The sequence below is a fragment of the Cimex lectularius genome, unplaced genomic scaffold (assembly GCF_000648675.2).
Source record: "Cimex lectularius strain Harlan isolate CLEC.00 unplaced genomic scaffold, Clec_2.1 scaffold242, whole genome shotgun sequence".
NCBI classification, from domain to species: Eukaryota; Metazoa; Arthropoda; class Insecta; order Hemiptera; family Cimicidae; genus Cimex; species Cimex lectularius.
In genome coordinates, this window is record NW_019392935.1 from 205,076 (window position 1) to 230,927 (window position 25,852).

General features: G+C 32.9%; 2 protein-coding genes across 7 annotated transcripts in view; one reads left to right on the top strand and one right to left on the bottom strand.

Annotated features, from left to right (window-relative positions):
* Nucleotides 1-893: 893 nt before the first annotated feature.
* LOC106672981 (gonadotropin-releasing hormone receptor-like) lies at nucleotides 894-16,040 on the bottom strand. 5 transcript variants are annotated; one of them, XM_024229402.1, is made up of 9 exons: nucleotides 12,940-13,031; nucleotides 12,619-12,830; nucleotides 9,146-9,331; nucleotides 7,252-7,530; nucleotides 6,883-7,031; nucleotides 3,661-3,766; nucleotides 3,318-3,525; nucleotides 2,797-2,920; nucleotides 894-1,860 (listed from the first exon to the last, which is right to left on the bottom strand). In XM_024229402.1, exons 4-9 carry the CDS (start codon nucleotides 7,522-7,524, stop codon nucleotides 1,617-1,619), a joined length of 1,104 nt encoding a protein of 367 aa, XP_024085170.1. In that variant the 5' UTR covers nucleotides 7,525-7,530; nucleotides 9,146-9,331; nucleotides 12,619-12,830; nucleotides 12,940-13,031; the 3' UTR covers nucleotides 894-1,616. The 5 variants fall into 5 exon arrangements, with proteins under 5 accessions (XP_024085170.1, XP_024085168.1, XP_024085171.1 ...); XM_024229400.1 differs by having other exon boundaries at nucleotides 9,146-9,345; XM_024229403.1 differs by lacking the exons at nucleotides 12,619-12,830; nucleotides 12,940-13,031 and adding an exon at nucleotides 15,647-16,040.
* An 816-nt stretch (nucleotides 16,041-16,856) lies between these two features.
* Nucleotides 16,857-25,852, top strand: part of LOC106672902 (probable cytochrome P450 49a1) — a 43,271-nt gene continuing 34,275 nt past the window's right edge. Inside the window, exons 1-3 of one of the 2 annotated variants that reach the window (XM_024229399.1) lie at nucleotides 16,857-17,648; nucleotides 18,212-18,319; nucleotides 19,106-19,309. In XM_024229399.1, coding sequence (XP_024085167.1) covers nucleotides 19,279-19,309 — 31 coding nt within the window. In that variant the 5' untranslated portion in view covers nucleotides 16,857-17,648; nucleotides 18,212-18,319; nucleotides 19,106-19,278. Of the gene's footprint in view, nucleotides 17,649-18,211; nucleotides 18,320-18,987; nucleotides 19,310-25,852 lie in introns of those variants that run through there. The other variant, XM_014404707.2, reaches the window with a different exon arrangement.

The following is a 25,852-nucleotide window of genomic DNA, read 5'->3' on the forward strand; positions in this document are numbered from 1 at the left end:
GTATTTTTTTTTACACGCTAATGCTTAAGATCTTATGAGGATTTTGTTGTCAGTGTAACCTCTTTTAAGATTTTCTAGGGCACAAGCATTGATGTCATGTATTCCTGCTTGAAAGGTCTTCCCTAATGGGTTCAATAGCTCATGTTTTGGGCTTATACAGAAAATGCCTGATCCAGTTCCTTCATTTATTTTGGGACCATCTGTATACCATATCATTGTATCTGATGCTCTCCTGAGTTCTTACACTCCTTTATAGTCTGTTGAGAGGATGCTGTAAAGAATATTTCCAGGATCATGTAGTCAGTCCCCATTTCTAAGAATGAGTGTCTGATTTTGTTAATTATGATTGTGTGCCTGAATTGTTTAGTTTCCATCCAATTTATTGCTTTTGCAGCCTAAAAGAGCTTTTCCTAGCTTCTACTTGCATGAATGTTTCCAGTGAAGGTAGGTTTAGCAGAGTTTCTAGTGTACTTGTAGGGGTTGTTCTCATTACCCCTGTGATACATAGGTTTGCTAATATTTGTATGCTGCCTAGTGTTTGGGTAGCTACTTTCTATTGAGCTTTGGTCTGCCAGATTAACAATCCAAAGGTTATTTTGGGNGGATTATATTGATATTTCAGTTTAAAGTGTAAGATGTATCGAGTGTTTACATCGAAATACTACACCTCTTAATCAAATATATTACAATTATTTATGTAATTCAAAAAATAATATGGAAACTGTGAAATAACTGTTTTTTAAGATATCAAAGTTATCTTTTAGGTAAGACTTTAATACTTTAAAAACTAAAATGTTGCCTATCATTTTACCATTTTTTAATTTTATATTACAGCATAATTATTTTATGGAATTTAGGAACGGGGAAAAATACATCTTAAATGTATTAAAACATTAAAGGAAAGGAATTAGCATTTATTTCCAAATAATTGATACAATTATTGCTTAAAACAATAAACTTAATTCTTTGGAGGTTGGTTGGCTCCAAAACTATCCATGTCTGATATACATCCTCCCAACAAATAAACTTAATACATACTTTTCATTTTTAATCAATAAAACAACGACTTAATGGGTATTTAATGTTAAGACTAAAAATATAGCTCAGTTTATTTTAGTAATATTTCATACCCGCTCAAAACTTTGTTAAAATGTTATGCCATTTATCACATATGTCATTTATCCTTAGTTAACGTTTTTATGCCTCTATTCGTGACTTACATTAAGTATTTTAGTTTCGACTAGTAATTAGCTAACTACAAAATTCATAACCTGAACGTAATGTTCAGGATTTTAATTTTTTTAAAATTTTGATATAAAAAGAAAATGAAAAGCACTTTTTTAAAAATAATAATATATCTACTGTTGTAAATGAGGATATAACAATTTTTAAGATGGAAAGCTTGCCACTGTCATTCTTCTCTATTTCTTGTACTCAGGACAATGTATATTCAGATTTAAGTACATTTAGTTGTACTTATTGTACTGAAAAACCAACAATACTGATAAATTACAATAAATTATTTTGTAAATACTGTTCTAATTTAACGAAAACATTCTACAGGACGAATCAAAATGTCTTTAAATTGGATTTATTTTAAATGTCAGACAAGATTGTTACAAATTGTTACTACTATTTTTGTGCTGTAGGCTTAACTTATTAGAACTCAATTGGTTTAACCTGATTTCAGTTGTAAATGTGTGGTTTTCTCTTGTTTTATTTTGTGTTTGCCTTTGTTTTCTAATATTGAAAACGCCATACACTATTGGATTTATACTGGAATTAGTGCATGCGAATAAAAACAGGCCCTTTTGAATTTTAAGGTTGATCTTTTTTGCAGATTCTTTGTCTATCCAGTACCTAGAAAAATAATCAAAACACATTTTTAATTAAAGGGATAATATTTGCTTTCTACTATTAGTATTTAATATTATTCGTAGCCATTATTTATCTGGATTATATTGATATTTCAGTTTAAAGTGTAAGCTGTATCAACCAGTTTTTTACTCAATCTGGATCTCTGTTTGGTCTGGATAAAAGAAAAATTAAATTGCTATCTGTCATGCTTTTGTACTATTTTAAGTTCATCAACAGGGCAAGACATTCTTAAAGATGTCTACAATTTGTCATCATTAATTTTTTAATAAGCGGTTTTAAATTTCTTTAAACATAGAATTCCAAGGACTGTAACAACCGTCTTTGGAGCCACTTATTGGGGGGGTCACTTGCGGGTTTGTCAGCTACACCAATACTGGTTTAGCATGAATTCACCGACTTGAAGACCAACACCCAACATCAAGACACAGTATTTTCTTAGGAAGCCAATGTTCTAACGTCGAACTTTCTCTGAGAAAAAAATCGGTACAGTCCTTCGCATATGTCTGGACTCAGTCTATATTCAAAGAAATTTGAAACCATTTATTAAAAATTTAATTATGTCAATTTGTAGAAATATTTATGATTGTTTTCCCCTCATTATGACCTTAAAATAGGTCAAAAGCTTGACAGATAATAATTGTACTTGTTTTTTTTCTCCATCCAATTGACCATACTGAGGGCTATATGATTCATGGTTATATCGATCTTATTTTTGTAAAGTATTTTATGTAACTGTCATCACATTGATTATGCTGATTTAACTGGTCTGCTTATTTCTGTTGAATGCTTTGGTCAGACTGGGAGAACAACTACTGCAGAACATATATTTGTTCTACAGTGTAGAAATGACAATTATTGCAATTATATTTTTTTAAATATCATTCTTAATGTCTTTAATTTGTAAAATATGAATCTTACCAAAAAGCCATAATATAATAAGGAGTCCAACATATAAAAAATGTTAAAATTATTGTTATGGTCATTTTTAAAGTTCGAGTTTTAGCTTTTCCTAGGAAGCCAATGTTTGAACGTCGAAATTTTTCTGAAACAAAACAGTTAAATTTGCACATGTTTTTTAATATTTTTTTTAAATATAAAAAAGTGGGTTTGACTTCGCCGAGGAATATTGAGTGCTTATGGGGGAGTGAATATGACCAGACTTCTATGTTTATATCGGGTGTTGTGTTTATGTTAATTTATTNATTAATTGTAATGTATTAATTGGTCAAGCGGACCACGAAATTAGTGAATTTATTCAAACAAATTACCTACAATATTTCTATGCTCTTTTATTATGTCCCAATTAAATTTGTTTAACACATTGCATGCAAATAATATTCTATCATTAAACATCATTCAAATATAAGTGAACACTTTCATTATCTGTCATAAAAACAGTTTTATTAAAATTGAAGCATATAAACAAATGATTTAGGTACCTGCGTTAGGTTCCCTCGTTCGCCTACATATTTCAGCCAATATTGAACCGTAGCAGTATGTTAAGATGAGAAATGGAAATATATACATCATAACTGTTCCAAATACTGAATACGTGACATCGTGATTTACATTAGAATACGAGTCCATGGTTATGCACTGCTCATACCATGTTATATTTGGATGCCTTTTGACGCTGAACACTACCATCTATAAAAGGACTATTAATACTTTAACCGTATAAAAATAAAATAAAATAAAATAACATTTATAAAACATTTTAAAGAACTAAAGTTCATTCAATTTAGTTGTTTTATTTATTATTATACATCATTTCTACCGTACCTGAGGTATGCTACATAATGCAGAAGCAAGCCATGCTGATGATATTATCATTTTCCCTCTTTTGTCGGCAGCAGATAATTGAAGGGGCTTTAAAACAGCATAGTATCTAACATATAATATTTTGTAATTTTTTGTTTAATTCAAAACATAACTTTAAACATTACTATTAATTTTAAAGTTGTTTTATTAAAAACATAGAATTTTTAAGACTAAACTGCCTTATTTAAATTTGTTGGTTTGTGTTCGAAAACATTTCCATGTGGTTTTTTTACATAAAAAAGTAAATACATTATTTATTTACATTGGTCATGTTGCCTGTCAATGCAAGATGGTCATATCTTTTAAAATACAGTATGGATATTAAAAAAAATATATATAAATTTAAAAAATATAAGATGCTATGATGGGTGTAAATTCCTGAAATGTCCAAATAAATGTAAATAAGTAATGTATTTACTTTTTTATTTAAACACACACACGGAAATTTTTTCTCACATAAACAAACATATTATTATTAATAATAGTATAGGTAATTTCAGTTTTTTTTTTCTTTAACTGGTTGCAGTTTGTTTTAGAGGAAATATTTATGTAATTATTCTCATGGTATAATTGGTTAATTGTTAAATATTTTGTTTAGATCTGTGATGTGATATAATGAATCATTTTCAATCATCTTGGCATGATGATCAGAGATGACGAAAGTAGTTAACATTTTTAAATGAGTGGCTAATAACAGCGATTTGCGTTGGATGCAAATAACTTGCATATTGAAAAAATAATAAAGCAATAAATACATTCAAAGACAAAAACCGGACACTAGTATTTTGTTGTTTATTTCAAACCATAAATATTTTTATTATAATATTAATTATTAACATATTACAATTAAATTCACTAATTTCGTGGTCCGCTTGACCAATTAATATATTACAATTAATTAAGGTTTTTAGTGGCAAAAAGGAGGGAAAATTGAAAGAGTTGAGATGGGAAGTTAGTGTCTGAGTGGATCGATGTCACGATAGCTTAAGTGGTAGAGCAGCGGCGTATTTAGCCGAAGGTCGTGGGTTCGAAACCCGCTCGTGCCATTGACTTTTTTATCTTAATTAATTGTAATATATTACAATTATTTGACATATTTATTTTAATATAAATCAAATTAAACAAGATCCGAAATTTATGACTTTAAATTAAAAAAAAAAAAATTATGATAGTTTGAAAGAAAATTCATCAAAAAGTTAAAACAAGTCCAAAAAAAAAAAAAAAGCCGTGTCATGGCTTAGCTCCATACAGAGAGCGTGTAGGCATGCTGCTGGATTTAAGAAGAGTTCTCGAACACGGTAGCGAGTTTCAGAGTCCCCTGTTCTGCTTCTTAGGGGAATTGGGAATTTTTTTATTGCATTTAGCCTACAAAATATGTGTTTTGTGTTTATGTGTCTTGTATGAGTGAATGTATTTATTGGTGTGAATGGGGAGGGGCTGATGGCGAAGCAGCTTCTCCATCGCCTCTCATGTTGTATGTATAACCCCAATCTAGGTTAGTTTATTATAGGGAATAGGTAGGTGGAGGAATATCGAGTACTCCATCTACCAAACAGTATGAGTGCAATCAATGTATATAGGTATGAATGTATTTATTGGTGTGATTGTATGGCGAGTGTGTTAAGTTAGTGCTTCGGGGCTGATATGACTAAGGTGTCAGATGCCCCTGTCAAAAAAAAGTTACTTTAAAACTGAACTAACAATTTATTACCTAGATTTGCCCTTAGTAAAGCATATTACCTCCTCTGGCCTCATAGAGGGATGTATGTCTCCTAAGCATTGAGTAAATAAGCGACAGAGAATCAGAAGCCAATTCGTCAACAAGAGCTGTTTGGAGATGCTCAACGCTTGTTGGAGTTGGCAAATGATGTCTAATTCGCCTCTTTATGATTTCCCATAAGTGTTCATTCATGTTAGGAGAAGTACTGGCTAATTCATTGCGGTAATCCCTGCATTATCCGAGTAAGGGCTGGCCTTTTGAGCTCTGCGGTCGACCATTATCTTCCATTAACATGGCATTGTCGCCAATAAATGGAGCGACTGGGGTCATAGGTTCTAGAAGAACTTTCTCAATATACCTTAATGAAGTCAAAGATCCATGTATGACAATAAGAAAAGGCTGTGACTCACATGGCACACAGAGTCTCTGTCATCTAATTGCCACAAACCAAACCACTCAACTGTGTAGAGAACAGCCCATTGTTCAAGTATCCAAGCAAGATGTTGATTTGCAAAAAGTCAACTTTCTACTTGGTGTCTCTCCAGTAGTAGAGAACCTGATGCGGGACATCTAGAGACTAGATATTCTCAAGAAGCCTTGTGATGGCTGTTTTAAAGCTCACTTTTTTTTAATGCATTTATTTTTTTATTATTGTTTGTTTATTATTGTTACCAAGAGCCGGAGGAGTAATTCCCCCTGAACACTGCAGCTATAAAGCTTATTGCATTTTTTCCTGGCTCCATTTTTGGGAGCTCGCAACTTGAGCCCCCGGTGTGCGGGAGTTCTGTTATCAATGAAACTCATTTTCGAAGGGGGTGAGGACCAAATTCAAGATCGCTGATATCCAATCCCGACCCAGACTTTCCGCTGATAAGTGGCATTTCTATTTTCATTGCGGCCACCACTCCCCTTAAGCATCAGAGAAAAATTCTAGAGGTGATGATGGGAATCGAACCCACAACTGCGGGATCTACTAGCTGAGAGTCTGACACCTTAACCACTTTGCTACTGCGATCCTCGAGTTCGCCTTTAAAATCATGCTTTTAAGAAAACAAAATTAATAATTAATTTTTTACTCAAATTTATTGTTTTATCAAAGAAAACAAGTTGGCTCTGAAAAGGTTGAAATTAAACTAATTTTCTTTATTTTTCATCTAAAGAGTGTAAAAGGATTAGTAACACCCGTTATAGGTATGCAACAAGTTATTATTGTCGTATTTTTGCTTTAAGTCAACTATAAAGACTGTATAAATACATACAAAAACTGTATAAACATACCTGTACGTATAAAGAACCTAATTATTATGGAAAATAAACAAATTTATACAAGTGTCTGGATTTTGCTTTAATTTTTTATAGTGTGTGTGTGTTATATAATTAACGCTAAATGTTATTCTATGAAAGGTTTGTGATATTCCAATTTACATTTTTCAGTGCTTTGTTGTAAACGCTTTTAAACATACCTATCAATTCCAATACTGACTAAAGAAAAACTAGACTGATACAATCCAAAAGTTCGGAAGAAAGCTGCAATTCTGCAAAGAAAATCTCCACCCCACCAACTGACGGTGGCTGCCCATACAATTTCAATTGGCATGTTAATGAAAGTCACCTGTAGCAAATAATTTGTAAAATGAATTTACATAAATAAATAATAATCGACATCTTTAAAATGTCGTCGAGACTTTGGGAGTATGAGTTAGTTCAGTTTATTCACATTACTTTCGACAGCAATTTATGGGAAACGTATGTAATAAATTAGGAAAAAAAACAAATAATAAAATTTAAATGGAAAAGTTGTTTTAAATATACACAAAGAAGTAAATACATACCAAAAGATCAGCAATGACAAGATGGACAAGCATGTTATTAATCCTTGATCTATGTATTTGTTTTCTTTTTAAAAGCATTGTCAAGACACTAATGTTTCCAATTGCTGAAAATACCATAAGTATTGAATAAAATGCAATCGTCACCAAATGCCCTTCATTGAATCTCATATCGATCGGTATGGCATAAGATACATTGTCGTTTGTGACATATTCTGTAAAATCTGGAAACAGAGTCAATACTAAATCATTCTCTCTTATTACTCTGTTTGCCATTGAGCCCTGAAAGAAATTTAAATAATTTAATTATTGTATAACAAAATTGACATATATGGACAGGTTAGGTCATGACTAGAGACCGGATTTATACGTAATCATATATTTTTTTTGTAAATTTCTCATATTTTTTTTCTTTATATTTTAATTTCGATTTGTATTAATATTGTCTCTTTTTAAATTTAAAACTGTTCTTTCCATCACTGAGTGGGCTAGTCATGGAAAATGGGTTGCTATACTAGATATATATCCTAATTTTGTGAAGCCCTGATTCAAATATTTAGTCCTCTGGGCTGGATGTTTTCATAACCTATAGAGGGCAGACACTGAACTTTTTGTACTTAGCTTGAATCTGCTTTCTAACCGATTTTGAGATTTATGTTCCTTATTCTAGTGTAATATGCTTGGCATTCTTTGTCAGTCATAAGAACTCTGGTGCATAATGGGTTCTTGCATATTGTCAGAGAACTAAAGAATTCAACATGTACAAAAAAATGAGAGAAAAGTAAATTTTTAGATGTGGATTCTTTGATATAAAATATTAAAAAAGCTCATGACTTTTTCATGTCAACCAAGACCTTATATGAAAAGTATAATTAATTAAAACAATTAATATGATAGATCATGACTTCAAAATAAACATATGGGTTAATATAAAAAAAAATTTCCTACATCCTAGATATGATCCACAACCTGTCAAAACAAAATGGGTAACCTGGATAGAAGCTTTTTTTTTTAAGTTTTCAAAAATTAAGGACATTGTTGCAAAATTCAAAGAAAGCATGCAAAATTTAGCTTTTAATGCATATAATTTTTTATTTTCGGCAAGCCAAGTGCATCTCACTCTGCGACAGCATTGCTATGGTGAAAGACGGCTTACAAAAAAAATGACAGGGGATAAAGAGAAACATAAAGTTACGGATGTGGTAAAACAATGTCAGACTTGACAAATTGAAATTGATTATTCTTATTTTGATGAGGGGAAATAGTATAATAAAATTCCGCACACACCTAATGTAATTGAAGCCTTCAATTGAGCCTGCATAATATCCAAAGATGTGTTCTTTTAGTTGGCAGAAAATGTTTTGCCTTGATATTTTTTCCTTTTTACACATTATCCAACTAATATATGTAAATTGTAACATTCTTTTAAAAAATGCATAACTAAATATTTTTTATTTTCCATATTTCTCTTTTTTGCTTATATATTTGTTAAAAAAAATAATATAAATTTGGTACCTAGTCATAACTAATATACCTAGTACCATTTAACCAAGCCAAATACAAAAAAAAAAAAGATATACAAAATTTTTGTTTACATATATGAAATTTTATAAACTCTCATAAAGAATGAAATGACTGTCTTATTTCTGTTTTTCTATTCCTATTATTATTATTTAAACTTAAAAAACAACATAAATAAATAAAAGAAATAAACTCAGAAGAGGAAGAAGTTTTTAAAATGGTTATGTATTTTTCATTACGATGTTTTGACTTAAGTGCTTAAAACGGTCAATAATTGCAATTATTTTTACTATTTTAGTTTAAAAATACAAGAGACTATAAGTATAAATATGCACCAAAGAAGGGAAAAAAGATTTGATTCAAAAACTTTTCTTACCTTGTTTAATGAACGCAGAAATCTACAATAAAAAAGAGTTGGGTGTTATATTATTTTCTTTGCATTTTCCTACTTGCCATCATCCCTGTGCATAATTTTCCTACACTTCAAGATTTATATCTACTAGTTTAGTACATCATTAGTCACTGTAAATCCTCCTTGCTTATATCTCTTCTCTCTTTTTATCTAGAAACATTGAACTAGGAGAGAAAAGGTTATCAAGATTTTTTGAATTAACATTTATCCTAAATACCAAATTGTTTTAAATATTTCACCTCTTATTTGTACAAATTAAGCATGTGAAATATTACTATATTGATTTTATCAAAACAGAATGATGTCAAAGAACAATGAATTATTGTTATTGATAGATAAAAAATAGATATAGTATAGATAACTTGTGAATATTGTGATAGAGAAATAGATAAAATCTTCATTGTACATATATTATAAATAAAATTCCCACTGCCTTCGAGCTTACAAAAAAAGGTTCTATTAAGCGCCAGTCAATTTTTACGGTTTAACTTTGCACAAGTTCATGCTGAACCGGCTTTGGTCATTTATTGGGTCCGTCTTCACTAGTGGGGTTTTTTGGGTGGGGAAGGGGTCAAACCCATGTGTGAAGACGGACCCGATAAGTGACCCAATGCCGGTTCAGCATGAGTTCACCGACTCGCAGACTACCAGCCATCAACTTTGTAAAGATTGTTATAAAACTTTGTTGGAAACATTAAAATTTAATAGAAGTGAATGGCAATTAAGATTTCATAACAACTTTTAATATATTATTCAGAAAGCCGAGAGTGCAAAGATCTGAGTGTGGTTGGAATTTTTTTTTAAATAACGAAATCTTACAAAAATCATTCTTCCATAACATAATTGTCATTTTCTAAAGTGGTATAAAGGGGCTTTAGTAGTATTAAGAAAAAGAGATTATTTCCTTGGGACTTAATATTTTTCAAAATTAAAAATTTGTGTCTCAGGTGGGATTCATACTCCTGATCTTCAGATTAAAACTACGAGGCTCTGTCACTTGAGCTACCATGACTTTGATTGCCCATGCAACGAACTTCTTATTCCAGTTCCCTATTGTGGTATCCAAATATTTACAAATGTGTAAAATAAAATATGGTTTATTTGCTTCTAAATAATATGAAGCATGAAATAAAAGTCTTCTATAATGGTGAATATTTAGGTTGAATGAAACCAGGTATTCCATGGTAGTTGAATTATTTAGAGGTGGAATAGAAAATGAAATAAAATCGTCTGTTGACACTCGAAATAAAAATGCGCTGAGGAAGAGGCAGCAAGAGCCTCGAAATGTATCTACATAAAAAATTACAAAACTTTTATGATCCAGATGAGAAATATCCAACAAAAAGAGAATCAAGAAATGGAACTAAAAGTTTCAAAACTGGAGATATCATTGTTCTATATTGACTATTTCCGATGTTTTTATTAACATTTTGCAGACAATATGCAAGAGCCCATTGTGAACCAGAGTTCTTTTGCCCGACAAAGAACACCAAGCATTTTATGCCAAGATAAGGAACACAAATCTGTCGTATTTTGTCAGAAGCTTGCTTAAAAAGTAGATTCAAGCTTGCTGTAAAAGGTTCACTGCCCCTCATTGGAGCAACATCATCAGGGTTGTGAAAAAATCTGGCCCAGAGGACCAAATATTTGAATCATTCCCTATTCAAGTATAATAACCTGTTTTTTTATGACTAACTCATAATAACGGAAGGCTGTGTGATGTATAAAAAAACAAAATTACAGAAATATTTTAAAGTAAACAATGTACAAATTTGCTAATAGATGTACATCATCAATATTTTACCCTCTTAAGAGTTATTTTATCCCCCATTCTGTGCACTGGTGACCTAGTTCATTAGGAACTTGATTTGTAGGCCCCGGTTTCAATGGTTGAATTTCTTCTACAGTTGTACATCCCAAAACCATCCTCCTGCAGTGGCACCACAGTTTGTTAGTACGCGTGTTGGTGTTTCCTCTCCTTTTTTGCTAATAACGAAAGCAGATTTAAATTTAAAAAAGATGTATAATATTAATACAAATTAATCCATATTTGCTTAGTGGTCATAATTGATGGTATTAACTTAGATTTAAAAAAAAAATTAATTGGAATAATTAATACAAATTGCGACAAACTTCACATTTTGATCCTTGATTTATTCTCCATTGTGCATGGGTGATTGAAGTCACAGTAGCTCAAGTGATAGAGCATAAGAGTATTTATCCGAAGATCGGTTAAATAGGTTTGATTTCAAAAAATTGTATGTAATAATTTGAATTTGTATAATATATTTTTTTACAAGGGTATTTCCTCTACAGGGCTATATGTTTAAAAAAAAAAAGAAAAAAAGAAGAAAAAACAGCTCATCTGTAATGCAGGGCCACTGGATTGGAAAACAATACAATTATATATTTATAGCATAAATGACAGCAAAAATTGAAAACAAACAACTGTTGTTTGCAGCTGGGATATATTCTTAATTAATGTTTGATTACTTTTCTCAGAACGTTAATCATCCATTCTACAAGCCGAAATCTTTTAACAACATTTTTATCTCGAAAGAATCTCATCATACACCACGACCTTTTTTGATAAAATTAATTATAAGAATTTAATAGTATGGAGATTTGATTTTTTACGGCGGTAATTAATTTTTGTTTTGAATCTGCTTGCCCATAAAAACTGAGCTGTTAAGTTCTATAATAATTTTTTTAATATATTTTTTTAAAATTTCAATCTGATTCTAGCAGATAACAAATAGGGTGATTCTGCCTGGTTGAGTTGAGAAAAAAACTATCTTAGATTAGAAAGATGGGACATAAACTTTGACAGTAATATTCTTAGAAAAGGAGATACATTTTTATGTATATGTACTTAAACATTTAAAGACAAACAAATCGATCAGTTACGAAATTTAAGAACACTCTGGATCATGGTATGGTCTTGAAGAAAAAATCAAATTCAGTTATAACTAAGCAAATTCAGTTATTACTGCCAAGTTTCAATCTATTTTAAGGTCGTTAAGGGAAAAACAATTTTAAATGACCTGATGAAAACAGGTCAAAAGCATGGTAGTAACAACTGAATTTGATTTTTTCTTCAAGACCATACCTTGATACATTGTGTTCGTGAGTGAAAAAGTGAACTAGCACTGAAAACTTGGAATTTAAGGTGCAAAGGATAATTGATCAACCATTTAAATAATATAACATTAATTACGACACATTCTACAATATGTAAACATTTAAAATGGAGCATTTAAGATGTAATGCTAGAAAAATAATTTACTTAAAAAATATGAAAATTTATAGAAAAAAATGGAATTAACTCAACATTAAATACATTAAGGGAAATAAATAAATGCTAAATATAAAATTAATACAGCTGTTTCTTAATAGATATCAATTAAACATATAATTAAAGCAATAAATATATTTACCTTTTAAACTATACACTTCAATTATAATATCCAAAAGTTTCACACAACTTTGTCCCAGTTCTAAGACTGCCAAACATTTCGGTTTTCTGATACGATATCTTAGAATTGAGACCCAATTAAACATAATTGAAGATCTATGAGGTCCCATCCGACCCATATCTGGTAATATACTTTCACCAAACAATTCAGCGTTTTTTTTCCCGTATACGTTTCTATTTGATTTTATCCGCCAATGATATAGAAAATAGACATTGTTTATAAGGACAACTGAGTATAAAACATCAAGAAAGTCTATTTCCATTTTGATAAATGTAGCATTACCTTGATTGGTATTATTAACAGGCTTAGATGAACAAATCTTATGTAAGATATTTTTACAGCAATCAAACAATAACGATTTTACTGGAAGTAAAATTTAAATATGTATTCAAAACACTATGCTAAATACTAATGATTTCATATTTATACCTCTTCCTATCAGCCCAAAAGAAAAATTTCTGATCAACACATAATATTATGGTGTGAAAAATAAGGATTAGTAGTTTTACAAATAAAATCGAAAGAGTAAAAGCATAAATTTAACTGGAGAACTTCTGCAGCCAATGTTATTTTAATTAAATTCGTGTGATTAAAAAAATAAAAAATATTAAAAAAACCTGGAGATTTTGAAATACAATTATCACTAGATCGAAAGAAATACATATAAATTATTCAAATTTACAAAAGACATCAGTCCTTGATTGATCTAGACCTGCAGAGGCTGTCTAGATGGGAAAAGGTCATACCAGGTTGCACATAGGTCAAGATCAACCATGGAGACCAAATGACGCTCGCAGGTGCCTGTTGTGTAGAGAAAGTATATCGGTAGGGTACATAGTAACAAAAAACATTGTAGAAAACAACAAAATTGCCTCTTGTTTATCAGGGCACACAGGCAGAGGGGCAACAAATTGGTTGATAAATTGGCCAACGAAAGTTCGATGAAGACACCAAACTGGCATACAAACTGTCAAAAATATGGATCCATGAGACAATGGATTAAGTCTTTAACCGTCATAAGTAGTCCAGGGAATTGAAAAATAAATTAATCTCAGTTTCCATCTGAACTCCTGATTGCACATATGATTGTCTGGAGAGTTCCAAGGGAGTGGTAAGACTTCCCAAACAACCTTCATTATCATCTTTGTCGCTCTGGCTGTATGCATTTTCCCATTGTTGTAGTGAAAAATTACAACATTTCTGTTCATAAGAGCAGGTTGTTTCTGAGCCAGGGAAGGGATACTCATTGGAGTTGGTTTATGTAGATTTCTGTGGTGATGGTTTTGTCACATGACAAAAATTCATAGTGCACAATGCTTGCCATACTCCAACAAATACAAAGCATCACCTTTTGTTGGTGAATATTTGGTTTTTGTGCCAATGGGACAAAGTCATTTGGTAACAATCAATGTTACATCTTGGTTGTGAACAGAGTCCATTTGCATGTAACAATGCGACAAAAAAGTTTCTACTTTATGCCATGAAAGCAATAAAAGATAAATTTTTAGATACTGAAGTTTTTTAGCTCATCTGTCAATTTATGAGGAACCCATTGCTCAGCTTCCACGTTTAACCAAATCGATGTAAGCATGAATGGTCTCATAACACTCTTGCATCTTGTTGGCATCTTCGACTCAGATCAAGTTCGATAGCTTCGCTCAATTCATCGTCATTCAAAATAGGTCTACCTGAGTTGTCTTCAATACCCTAATGCCCGGAAGCAAACTTTTTGAACCGCTTTTACGCTCAACTCCGCCAACACTTAAAAATAAAATGTACTAACTTGGCAGACACCATTGCGCTCTTAAGCCACACAAATTGGGGAGAAGACTGGAGAATCATGCTAAAATTTCATGAATCAAGGGTTCCTCATAAATTGACTAATGGTAACAAGTTTTTGCATATAAACATTTGCCTTTCATAGTTTTTATAACATAGAATAGTGAGCTTTTTGACTGGATTGTCACTTGCAACAAAAAATGAATTTGATACAATAATACTAGGTCATACCATTTGTCACCAAATGACTTGTCTCATTTACGCAAAAACCAAATATTCAACTTAAATGGTGGTTTTGTATTTGGTGTAGTGTTAAAAAATTCAACCATGAATGCTTACTTTTTCCAAGTTTGATGGTATTTTATTTGATTCACTAGTTTCACCAATTTTTTTACATATCTGGTACAATTTCTGAAGGTGTGTGAGATCAAGTTAAAATAGTCGAATACATCAAAACTCAAGTCATGACTCAAACCTCAACTGATAGGTGAAAATCTAAAAACCGGTTAAAACTTCTACTTTTTTGGTATATTAGATGTCTCACTAGATTCATCAAGCTTTTTTTTTACATATTTGGTATATTTGGTTTACATATAGGTATGTGAGATCTAGTTGAAATAGTCGAAACTCTAACGCGCAACTAACCCTTCAACCGGTAGGTGCAAATCGAAAAACTGGTTCAAACACTTACTTTTTCAAAGACTTTGGTATTTTAGATATTTCACTAGTTTGAAAAGTTTTTTTTTTACATATTTGGTACAATTTCTGAAGTGATAGATATGTGAGATTTAGGTGAAAAACTCGAATGTATCAAAACTAACTCGTAACTCACACATCAACAGGGGAGGGTTTTTGGTGAAGAGTCAGATAGGATACACTACACCATATAGAAACCCTCGAAACACTGACTGGGCAAGGTTCACTGAGGTAGTACAGTACAGTTTAAACCATGCAACTATGAGAAGAATATCAAAAACCTGCAAAGAATTGGAACTCACAGGATGTGATAATTGATGCATAAGAGTCAAGTTGCCCTGTGAAGGAGCCAAAAGTGGACAAGAATCACTCTGCCTTATCAAAATGTGTAGGGCATAGCTGCAAATGGTAATGTTCAATACTTCTCGTCTTGCTTTGGTGACAAAGGTGGGGTTTGTCCCTGTGTTAAGAATTTCTAATTTTTCCTTTACCAAAAATTCTATGAGTGACTCACCACACTTGTTGTTCATGCTTTCCCAGACCAGTAGAGGGAGGGTTCTTCTCATTGCAATAGTTAGCCAGTCTCCGCAGTTCTTCAGGGGTCCTCCTCTCATGAGACGTAGGTCGATGCTACCACTGCTTCTAGTTTTTTCTCATCAGTTGTTATCTCCATTTTGATGGGGATTAGGTCTGTGGACGTGAATTCTGCAAGACAGAGATTATTAGTATCTTTCCTGATTAATATAAATGCACGGGGATTTTCCTGTGAGATGATTCATAAGAATTTTGTAACGCAGTGCATGTGAATAGATCGTTGAGGAGAAAGAACATGTCTGAAGGTAGAACTAGTGCTGATCGTTGAACAGGCACCAGGAAACTTGTGAAAATGTAGATTTATTTAAAAAACAATGGCCTGGACAAATAGCTCTTCATATAAAATATTGTCAAAAAAGGTTTTGTGTTTTGCCACAAACCCACTACTGAAGGTGGTCAGAAGTCAGACGTCTCATGATGAAATGGCTAAGCAAAAATAAGCAACTCAATATGAAAAAATGAAAGTATAAATAATATAATATATGTAATATAAAAATATATAACATTCTCCCTATTTCCTTCTGTCCCATGAACATTGGGATTGTCCTTGATCAGATCTTGTCTTGGAAGCACCATACGTCCCAGATCATATTAGGTCTTAATAAACTCTTAGTTTCCTCCTTTATTCACCTCACTTTGATTACAGATGTGTGTACGGAGGAATCACAGAAGAGTTTTTAAGATGACATGACACGGTGCTCATCACTGTAAGGTAAAGGTCTTGGGTTCGAACCTAGCAGCTCTGAATTCGAAGCTGACTTGCTTATAAATGGGCTTTTTTCCCAAAATTATAAACTTTGTTTTTAAATACCCTGGGCTTATGAATTGTTTTGAACAATTTATTGGGCATGTATGGAAAATAAATTGTNGAACATTGCTTTAAAGTAACTAGTTTCTTTTTTTTTGTTTAATAACAAAATCCTGCATTATTTTCCGGACAACCCAATAATTAAAATACCCTCCTTCACCCTCAATACAATTTTCCCAATGCGATGGCAACTTCTCTATACCCAATGAATAGAATTTTGAGTCTTTATTATTAACAAATCCGGTAAACGCATTTTCTAACAACTTTTGATCAATAAATTTTTTATGTTGTAAAACGTTGACCAGGTGTCTGAAAAAAATGGTAATCGGTACTCTAGAGTACTGGAGAATAGTGAGGGTGAAGCATTCATAACCAAGATCAAACAGTTTTCGTGTGGTCATAACAAACTGTGTAACAAAATTGACCTTTTCGATTGACCTAAAGGTGGTTTCAATAATGCCAATTTTTAGTGCATTGCTTCAAAATGAAATTGCTTTGCCGGCATTCAAGAAACTGTTGTAAATCAGCCCAAATATAAAGCCCGCCAAAGAGTTGCCATCAACTTTGGGGGCTTTGGAAAATGTGGTGCTGCTTCTCCTTTGCCCACTGTCCAGAACATCTGCAGTTATCATCTTAGAGAATCCACTTTCATGACAAGTAACAATTCTATCCAGAAAAGGTTTTTTTTTCTGTTCCGGCAAAGAATTGTTGTACATACTTCATAAAGACGGTTTTTTTTTGTTTTAAATGCATGAGGAACCCAACTTTAGAGCTTTTTCACCTTTCTGATTTGCTTAAAGTGGTCAGAGATGATCAATTTGCTAACTGAAAGATTCTCTGCAAGTTCTCGAACAGATGCTCTGGGATTTTCTAAGACCAAAGCTCGCAGAACATCACCACCTAGGGAAGAATTCCTTCCACAACCTTCCTTGTCTTCATGCCTAAAGTTTCCTTCTCAAAAGTTTTTTAAACCATCTCCAAACAGTGTTCCAGACTTCATTAATGTGTCTGGCCATTTGGGCATCGTTCTGACCGAGTTTAAACTCGTAAAACAAAATCACGCGTTGACATATTAGTCTGAACTGAATTATTCCCATAACGAAATGCTTTTGAGGTAAACAAACTATTTTTTTGGAAGAGGATTAAAAAGTGTTGACATTTGTATAAAAGAATAATGAATCAAATATAAACATTTTTTTTATATAGAAAGGTATTTAAAAAAAAAAGAAAAACATGAAACCTGCATTATTTTCCGGACAACCAAATACCTTAAGTTCCCCAAGGAGGTCCCACCTACACCGACTCAAATTGTTTATGCCTTTCCTATCAGAGGCAATACTTCCTTGGTTCTTGCCTCTATTACATATCTTTCCATTTTCTCTTTGTATATGATCTGATTTTCAGATCCATTCTACACTCCTGACAAATCTCCCTTCTGACCTCTATTCTCCTAAACGCAGAACCACTGCATTCCTTCCTTATTAACTTACGCCTCCAACTTGCGGAATTCCATTCCTCACTCTATCCGCCGATCCATTTCCACCTTCTTCTCCTTTCAACTTGGCACCGAATGCTCTCGATTGTCCCTTTTTACTTTAAATTCTTTTGTAGAGTGTTTTTATTTTGTATGTATATATTTTTGTAAACAGACTTTTTTTTTTTACATTTGCCCTTCAGACATTCAGCCAATGCCATTTTGTTGGTGACTGCGCCAAGAAAACCCGAGCCAGCCAACCCAGCACCCCCGGAATGACCCAGACTCCTCACCTCTTAATTAATCAATTGGTAAATAAATAATTAATAAATAATCTATGCAAATGTACAAATATGAACAAACAAATTTCAATATAAATAGTCAATAAATAAATAAATCAATATTTACAGCGATAAAAAATAATCAATTGGTAAATTAATATAAATATATAAATACTACTACATAATAACAACGTAAATCATTAATAAATTAATAATTAGATAGATTTTGCGTTAATTAATTGATTAATTAATTGGTAATGAAGCCTTCAGTTTATTTTTATTTAACAATTCAAACAATGTTTTAAATACCATTTCATTTTCAGAACCTATAAGGCTATTAAAATTGATGGGTTTCTCTACCTCTTTGTAACTAAAGATTCGTTCAAAGATGGCATTTCTCGCTTCTTTATACAGACATATTTGTAAAGCCTTATTAGGCCTTGTAAATACGTTGTATTCATAATCAATTATTCAAGGTGACTTTAAGTCCCAAATAAGGATTATTTTTCATTTCATTTCAAGGAAAAATAAATAGTAGACATAAATCGAAAAAGGCCTAGTCTAAAAATATTTTCTTTTCTTTTCGTGTTGCTTGGGAATATAAAATTGTACGTAAGAAAACAAACGCAAGTGTAGGTGATGTTTTGTTTGTTTGCCAATATTTTACATATATTCAGTCATTGTACACAACAGTTTGGCATGCCTTTTCTTCTAATTTGTGTAGATACGAGATTGGCGTCGGTGATCTATTTAGAACGCGTCAGCTTTTATTTGTTCTGTGTCTGACTGTTAATTATTTAACGTAACTCCTTCTAGGGGAAACCTTGAGCGTGGAAATTGCCGCTTGAGGAATGGCGGGGCATCCTCTGGAACTCGAGTTCTGCCCATCCATCAGTCCTGGCCTGGACATAATCGCGAACGGTCTTCGACTTTCCTTTACTAACTCGCGTCTGGTTGAAGCGTCCCGTTGAAGTGCGTCGTGTGTAACAATGCTCGCCAAAAAATTTCACGTCTTGCAAAGTAAGTTTGCTACTGCTCTATTAGATTTATTATATGCATTTTATTAATTATTTCTATAAATTTTTCACACTTGCCACAAGCTGAACACACTTTCTTGCCAGTTTTGGCAGTGTGGAAATAACTGTTTTTCGTGTAAAGAAATTTTTTTTTTTGTTTCGGCAGTTCGTGGCAAAATTGATCAAGTTTACAATGCATCTTTAAGTAACAAGCAATGACGACTAGTATGCATAGAAACTTGCTATATTCTTGCTGCCTACGTGATGAAAAAAAAACTGATTATGTCATATATCAAAACATTTTTGTATAAAAACAGTTTTAAAATGAAAATCTACTTTTAAATTAGAAAACTTGCGAGATTATGACAATAACCCCATGTTTAATTTTACGTAGATTTCTTTCAAAAACCTAGCGCTCTCTAGCGGCCCCATTTTTGATCGCATTCCAATGAAATTTGGAAGGATCGTAAAGAATCGTATATGGACAATTGGGATTGTTTTTCAACCAAATCGTCTGGGGGCCGCAGAGTTATAAGCAATGAAAGTAAAAAAAAAAAATCAATCAAAATTTTTGTAATTTTTGTGTTTTCTCCCTCACAACAACCAGCTCGATTTGTTTAACTTCACTCCCTCCTAGCTACACCCCTCATTATTGGATTTTTACATGTTTTGTACCGATTTTAAGCTGGATTCTTCCTGTAACTTTTAAGCTCGGTTTGGCTCCAATCCAAACAGTATTTTAAATGTTATCATAATTTGACAAAAAAAATCCCATTTTTAATCGGGATTTTTTCTCAAAACGGTACTTTCAAACCTAATTTCTTTCGTTTAAAAGATCAAATTATTTTCTTTTTTATAATAAAATAAAATCGTAGGCGTCATTACAAATATGCAAATTTTTTTTTAATTAACAGAGGAATCAGGGTAAAAAGAAAAGTCCTTAAAATTGTGTATATTCACTAGTTTTCGTGGTCCGCTTGACCAATTAACATCTTTCAATTAATTAAGGTTTTCAGTTGAGATAAAAAAGTCAGCGTCACGAGCGGGATTCGAACTCACGATCTTTGGCTAGATACGCCGCTACTCTACCACCTGAGCTATCATGATTTCGATATACTCGAACACTAACTACCCATCTCAACCCTACCTTTTGAATTTTCCCTCCTTTTCGCCATTTTTTATTTCAACTAAAACCTTGAATGAGGTTGTATTGTAAGAAAAACCAAGTTCTGTAAAATTAAGTGAATTAAATAAATTTTACCTTTGCGGCTAGAACCCTTGAGTAATTAGATTAAACAGCCAAGAAATTGTCTTGATCTTAGATTTACTTTTGATGGCCGTTAAACAGCCAAGATCTTGAAAAACCGTTCACTCCACAACAATCGTTCGTTCTTTATTGTACAATTTGTTTTTCGTCAAATCATCCAAACGGGTTTTTACCCTTAGCACCCGAGAACTTTTGTAAAAATCTATTAAGAAACTTTAAAATTTCTCACCTTATAAAAAACCCAATTCGAACCGAGAAATCGTTTTCATTTGAACCGACCTAAAAGGTGAAAAAAGGGTTAAGGCTCCCTTTACATAATTGAACGAGGAAACCTACTTAACCCGAGACTTCGGTAAGCTTTTAACGCCATTTTTGTAAGACTTAGACACGAAGGCCAACACGTGCCGGTGAAATATGAAACCTATTTTAGTATCGTCTAATTTTTCATTTGTGACATCTTTACTTTCATATGGTCTGTGTACTTTCTTGATACTTCCGTCCTCGTATGGTAGATTAGTCAAATTATCTCCGATATAATTAGTGATAAGCTTTCAATTATCAGCTCCTTCCCCAGTGTTTTTACTTAATAGGTGTCACTTTCTTTTTAATTCACCTCATCTCTGATCGTTTTTTAATATAAAAGGGTAATCGAATAATTTTAATGATGCGAGAATAGACGACACATTGCAAAATTTTAATTCTTTACTTGCAAATCATTCGTGATCCTTTTCTTGTGTGATGTACCGGTTTCGTAAGCTGTGTTTAGTTGTGTGCTTTTAAGGCGTTCAAGGCTTTTCTGAGTTTCTTATTCAGCACTTTGTTGCTAAATTGTAAAACAACATACTTTTTTTTTAGAAATGCATTAATTAAGGTGATTTTTCTAGGGCTATATTTGACTCTAACGCGCTTTGTCTGGCTAATTGACTTTAAAACTAATAAACAAACAGTGGTCGATAATTTCAAAACGTACAACTTTTCTAACTTCTACGAGAAACACGAAAAATGTGTTTTATTTACAGGAGAAAAAGATCGATAGTTAAATTGTAGAAGGATGTCTCCGTCGATTTTTCTGTTTTGGCGAAGCATAAATAAAACAATTTTAGTTTATTACTTAAAAATAAAAGTATTCGTATTAGATAGTTCACGAGGGCGTCAAAATGCACTCACCTTCTAGATAAAATTTAAGATAAAAATGGTCGTCTATCGGGTTAGATTCATTGCGAAAAATTTCAGCATATTTTTGTACAGATAAAAGGAGAGGAATTTTTCGTCGGTACTTTTTCAAACGAGATTATGAGTTGCTTGTTAGATCGGATCTGGGTGAAATTGGAAGCGAAAGATGATCTTTGACAATGTCCTCTCATTTTCCGACCCGTTTTATGTTCACTTACCGATTTTCGACATGTAAGGGTTTTTTTGAAAAGTTTCTTTTAAACATTTCAATACTGTTAAACATTTCAATACTGCTCAGTGAATGTAAGTGCCTGGTGGAAGACAAATTCCCGGATCTACCACCACAACTGCATCAAGGAAAATGCTAGAGGCACGTATAGCGGGGAACACACTTACCCGATGCAACGCTATGCGACGCTACCCGACGCAAATCCAAAATCCATTTTTCCATAACATTGTATCACCCCCGTGCACATCAGCCCGATGGCACGCAACGCTACCCTACTCTACGCTACGCAATCCCCACGTCCAGATTTTCGTCGGGTAGCATCGAGTACAGTCGAAGACAAAAGAACCGGACACTCATATTTTTATTCAAACATTTATTCTTGTCGTTATATTAATTACAACATACTTATTTTAATATAAACCAAATTAACCGAGATCAAAAATTCATTAGTTTGTATAAAAAAAAAATTAATATTTTGGTAGAAAATTGATCGAAACACCGGAATAACATTTTTTGATATAATGAATTTAAATTAAACAATTTATTACACGGTTTTGCTCATAAAATTTAACTAACAATTTATTTCATGGTTTTTCTCATAAAATTACACCATTTTCGTCGAGTAGCGTCAGAACAGGACACTCATATTTTTTGTAGTTTATTTCAAACTAAGTATATGTAATTTTGTCGTTATATTAATTACAACATTCTTATTTTAATATAAACCAAATTAAACGAGATCAAAAATTCATAAATTTTCATAAACATTGTTTAATTACGATGGTTAGGAGTAACTTTATTTAAAACAACTAAGTTTAACAAACAATTTATTAGATGGTTGTGCTCATAAAATTTAACTAACAATTTATTACAAGGTTTTGATCAAAATAGTGCATTAAGAACAAAAGAGGCGTTGCGATTTGCTGCGTCGGATAAGTGTGTTTCCCGCTTTACATGCAAATGCAAGGAACGGGGGAATAACCTCAAGCAGGCCCTGGTGATGCCCGTGACATCATGATATCAGTTAATGCCGACTTAGATCAGGAGCAGGTATCTATGTAAATCAACCAAGGAATAAAATTCACATAATGGCTTGGGAATTATGTCTTTTAGGCGGAGTCTACTATTGAAAACTGCCAGGGAGATCAAAAGGCTGGGTATTACCAACAAAATAATAGTCTCGGATTAGAGGCAACTATTTCATCGGTATAAAAGTCCAGAGCAGTTTTGGATTGCATCAAAGCGCTGTCAGACATTGGGACAATAAAGTTACCGTTGTTTGGCTACCAGAGCATACAGCGCAAAGAGGCAACTGGGATATAAATTGGCCAAGGAAAGTTCGTTGAAGTCATCTTTCGGCTCTGAACCCTTGTGCGGCATACTAAATGGCCAAAACTTAAATCCATCAAAGAAAATTAAGAATAAGTCATCGGTACCATCGCAGAATCTATTAAACCGTGTTTTGATTATAATGGTAATAGGACAGCTGTCAGGGCACTGCAAACTCCTGGGGGGGATATCCTGCAGACAAATACACACAGACACAAACACAATCTCTGTCACACTCTCACACTAAACCAGCTCTGAAGAAAAAATGAAAAATAGATCTCAGAACCATAATCCACAATGCAATGCCATGTGGGAAACCGTGCAGGAACGGTGTTTGAATTTGAGACCTTGTATCTCCTTATCTGTAAAGAAAACTGAGCAAGAGTGCAACTGATAATGTCGGTATTCAGTCAATTACAGATCGAGTACCACATGTGCCCACACCAAGCACTCATCTGGCATTAAAAGGGCACTGCACTTCTCAATCATTTCTAATGCCTTGCACACACCAAACCAGTTCGTCATGTGCGATGAAAAGGAGATACCACCGCAGAACAATAGTAAATCACAATGACATGCCAATCTGGTAACAATAAAACCACCATTTTGAATTACGATCACCAAATTTAGACCTAACCTTAGTTTAATTGTGAAGAACACTGATCACGGGTGCTATTGATAATTACAGTATCTAGTTAGATAAGATCAAGGACTGTAGCCAAAACAAGAATCTGGCACTATCCTGCATTACCTATAATCATTCTCCAATGACACCGTACTTTTTAACTATCTCTTGCATACCTGAGATTCCTCCCGATACCATAACCAACTCGGTATGAGCATTAAAGGTGATACCACAGCAGAACCGTAATCCACAATGTAATGTCATATATATTTTACGGAAAGTTTCTTTCGTTCTTAAATAGTCGAAAATATAATCAACTTTTACGGTTGTCCTTGGAGGAACTAAATCATCCTCACACGGTTAAGACCATGCGAGATTGACATACAGAAGCTTACTTTTGGGGAACTGCGTAATTGTCCGACATGCAGAGAGTTGTTTGATGTATCCCACTTAATTGAAGGTGTCATTGCCCTCACGACCCCCTGGGCACTCTCAACACGACACGCAAGAATGGCACAATTACACAGAAGACAAACACTTTGAACCCTGAAGATGATCTCAATAAAGATCGAAACGTTGGCACGATAAAGAAAATGTTTTTCTGAAACCTACATCACACCAGACCGCATCTCACGATTTCTAAATAAATATCGATTAACGGTCACTAATCACCACACATTAATTACATATTAATGCATGCATTGTTTGATCTTTTGTGTTAATTTGGTATGCTTCGAGTATTGACAGTTAGCACACAAGGTCTCTGGGCAGATGATTCTTGGTCACAAAAGTACTCAACGTTCTTATTCATAATAATCCAACTCATCCTGGACATTTTCGGTTGTTTCAATCCATTCAGGGCATCTTTTAAGTGATAGAATCTAGGTGGGGGTTGTAAAAAGAGAACCGTGACGGACAACTCGATATCAAGATCTACCTGGTGACAGTAGAACACAAAAGGCCCTGGAGAATAATTGACGAGAAACTGGATCTAATTCGGAGTAAAGATGGAAAAGTCGATGTCAAATAGGGCACTTTCTCGGTTTCCCTGGGGTTTTGTAAATTTTGAGCGAGCAGAAAAAGGCTTTTGGAATCGGCTGTTGCGGTCGGGTGAAAGCTAAGAAGCTATTTGGACCGTCTTTTTTTTAGTTTTATAATTCGACAAGTGATGATATTATCGAAATTGTATAATTTAAATGAGAAATGGCATATGGCGAGATTAAATTATATGATTCAATAGAAAGGGACTGGTTTTTTTCTATTTCCAATTGGCTCCAAACAAGTGGTTGGTCCGAGGGGATGTAAAAGGGGAATCATCCCCCCCCCACCGTGGGGGAAAGTGAAGATATTATGTGTTATATGTAATATGTCTTAGTTTAGCCTTAATTAAGCGAAGAGGCTTATATTTCAGAATTATAAAACTTTGATCTGTTACCTCTGATAAACCTACCCTAAATTAAATCAAATTCCTTTTAACTGGTCACGCTTTGGCTTTGTTTTCCCTCGGCTCAATACTTCCAATACTTGATTTGATATCAAGAAACCTGTAAATTAATGTTTAATTTTAGGTAGATTCTAGAAAACTTTCGAGATTATGAAAATAAACCCAATTTTAAAGAAAGACATCCATGGGACAACATTTTTAACGATAAATCTTCTCTGCAGATTCTTGCTGCCTACGTGATAAAAAAAAACTCTGATCAAAACATTTTTGAATAAAAACAGTTTTAAAATGAAAATCTACTTTTAAATTAGAAAACTTTCGAGATTATGAAAATAAACCCAATTTTAACGAAAGACATCCATGTGACAAAATGGTTAACGATAAATCTTTTCCGCATATTCTTGCTGTCTACGTGATAAAAAAAACCTGATCATGTCATATATCAAAACATTTTTATATAAAAACAGTTCCCTCACAACA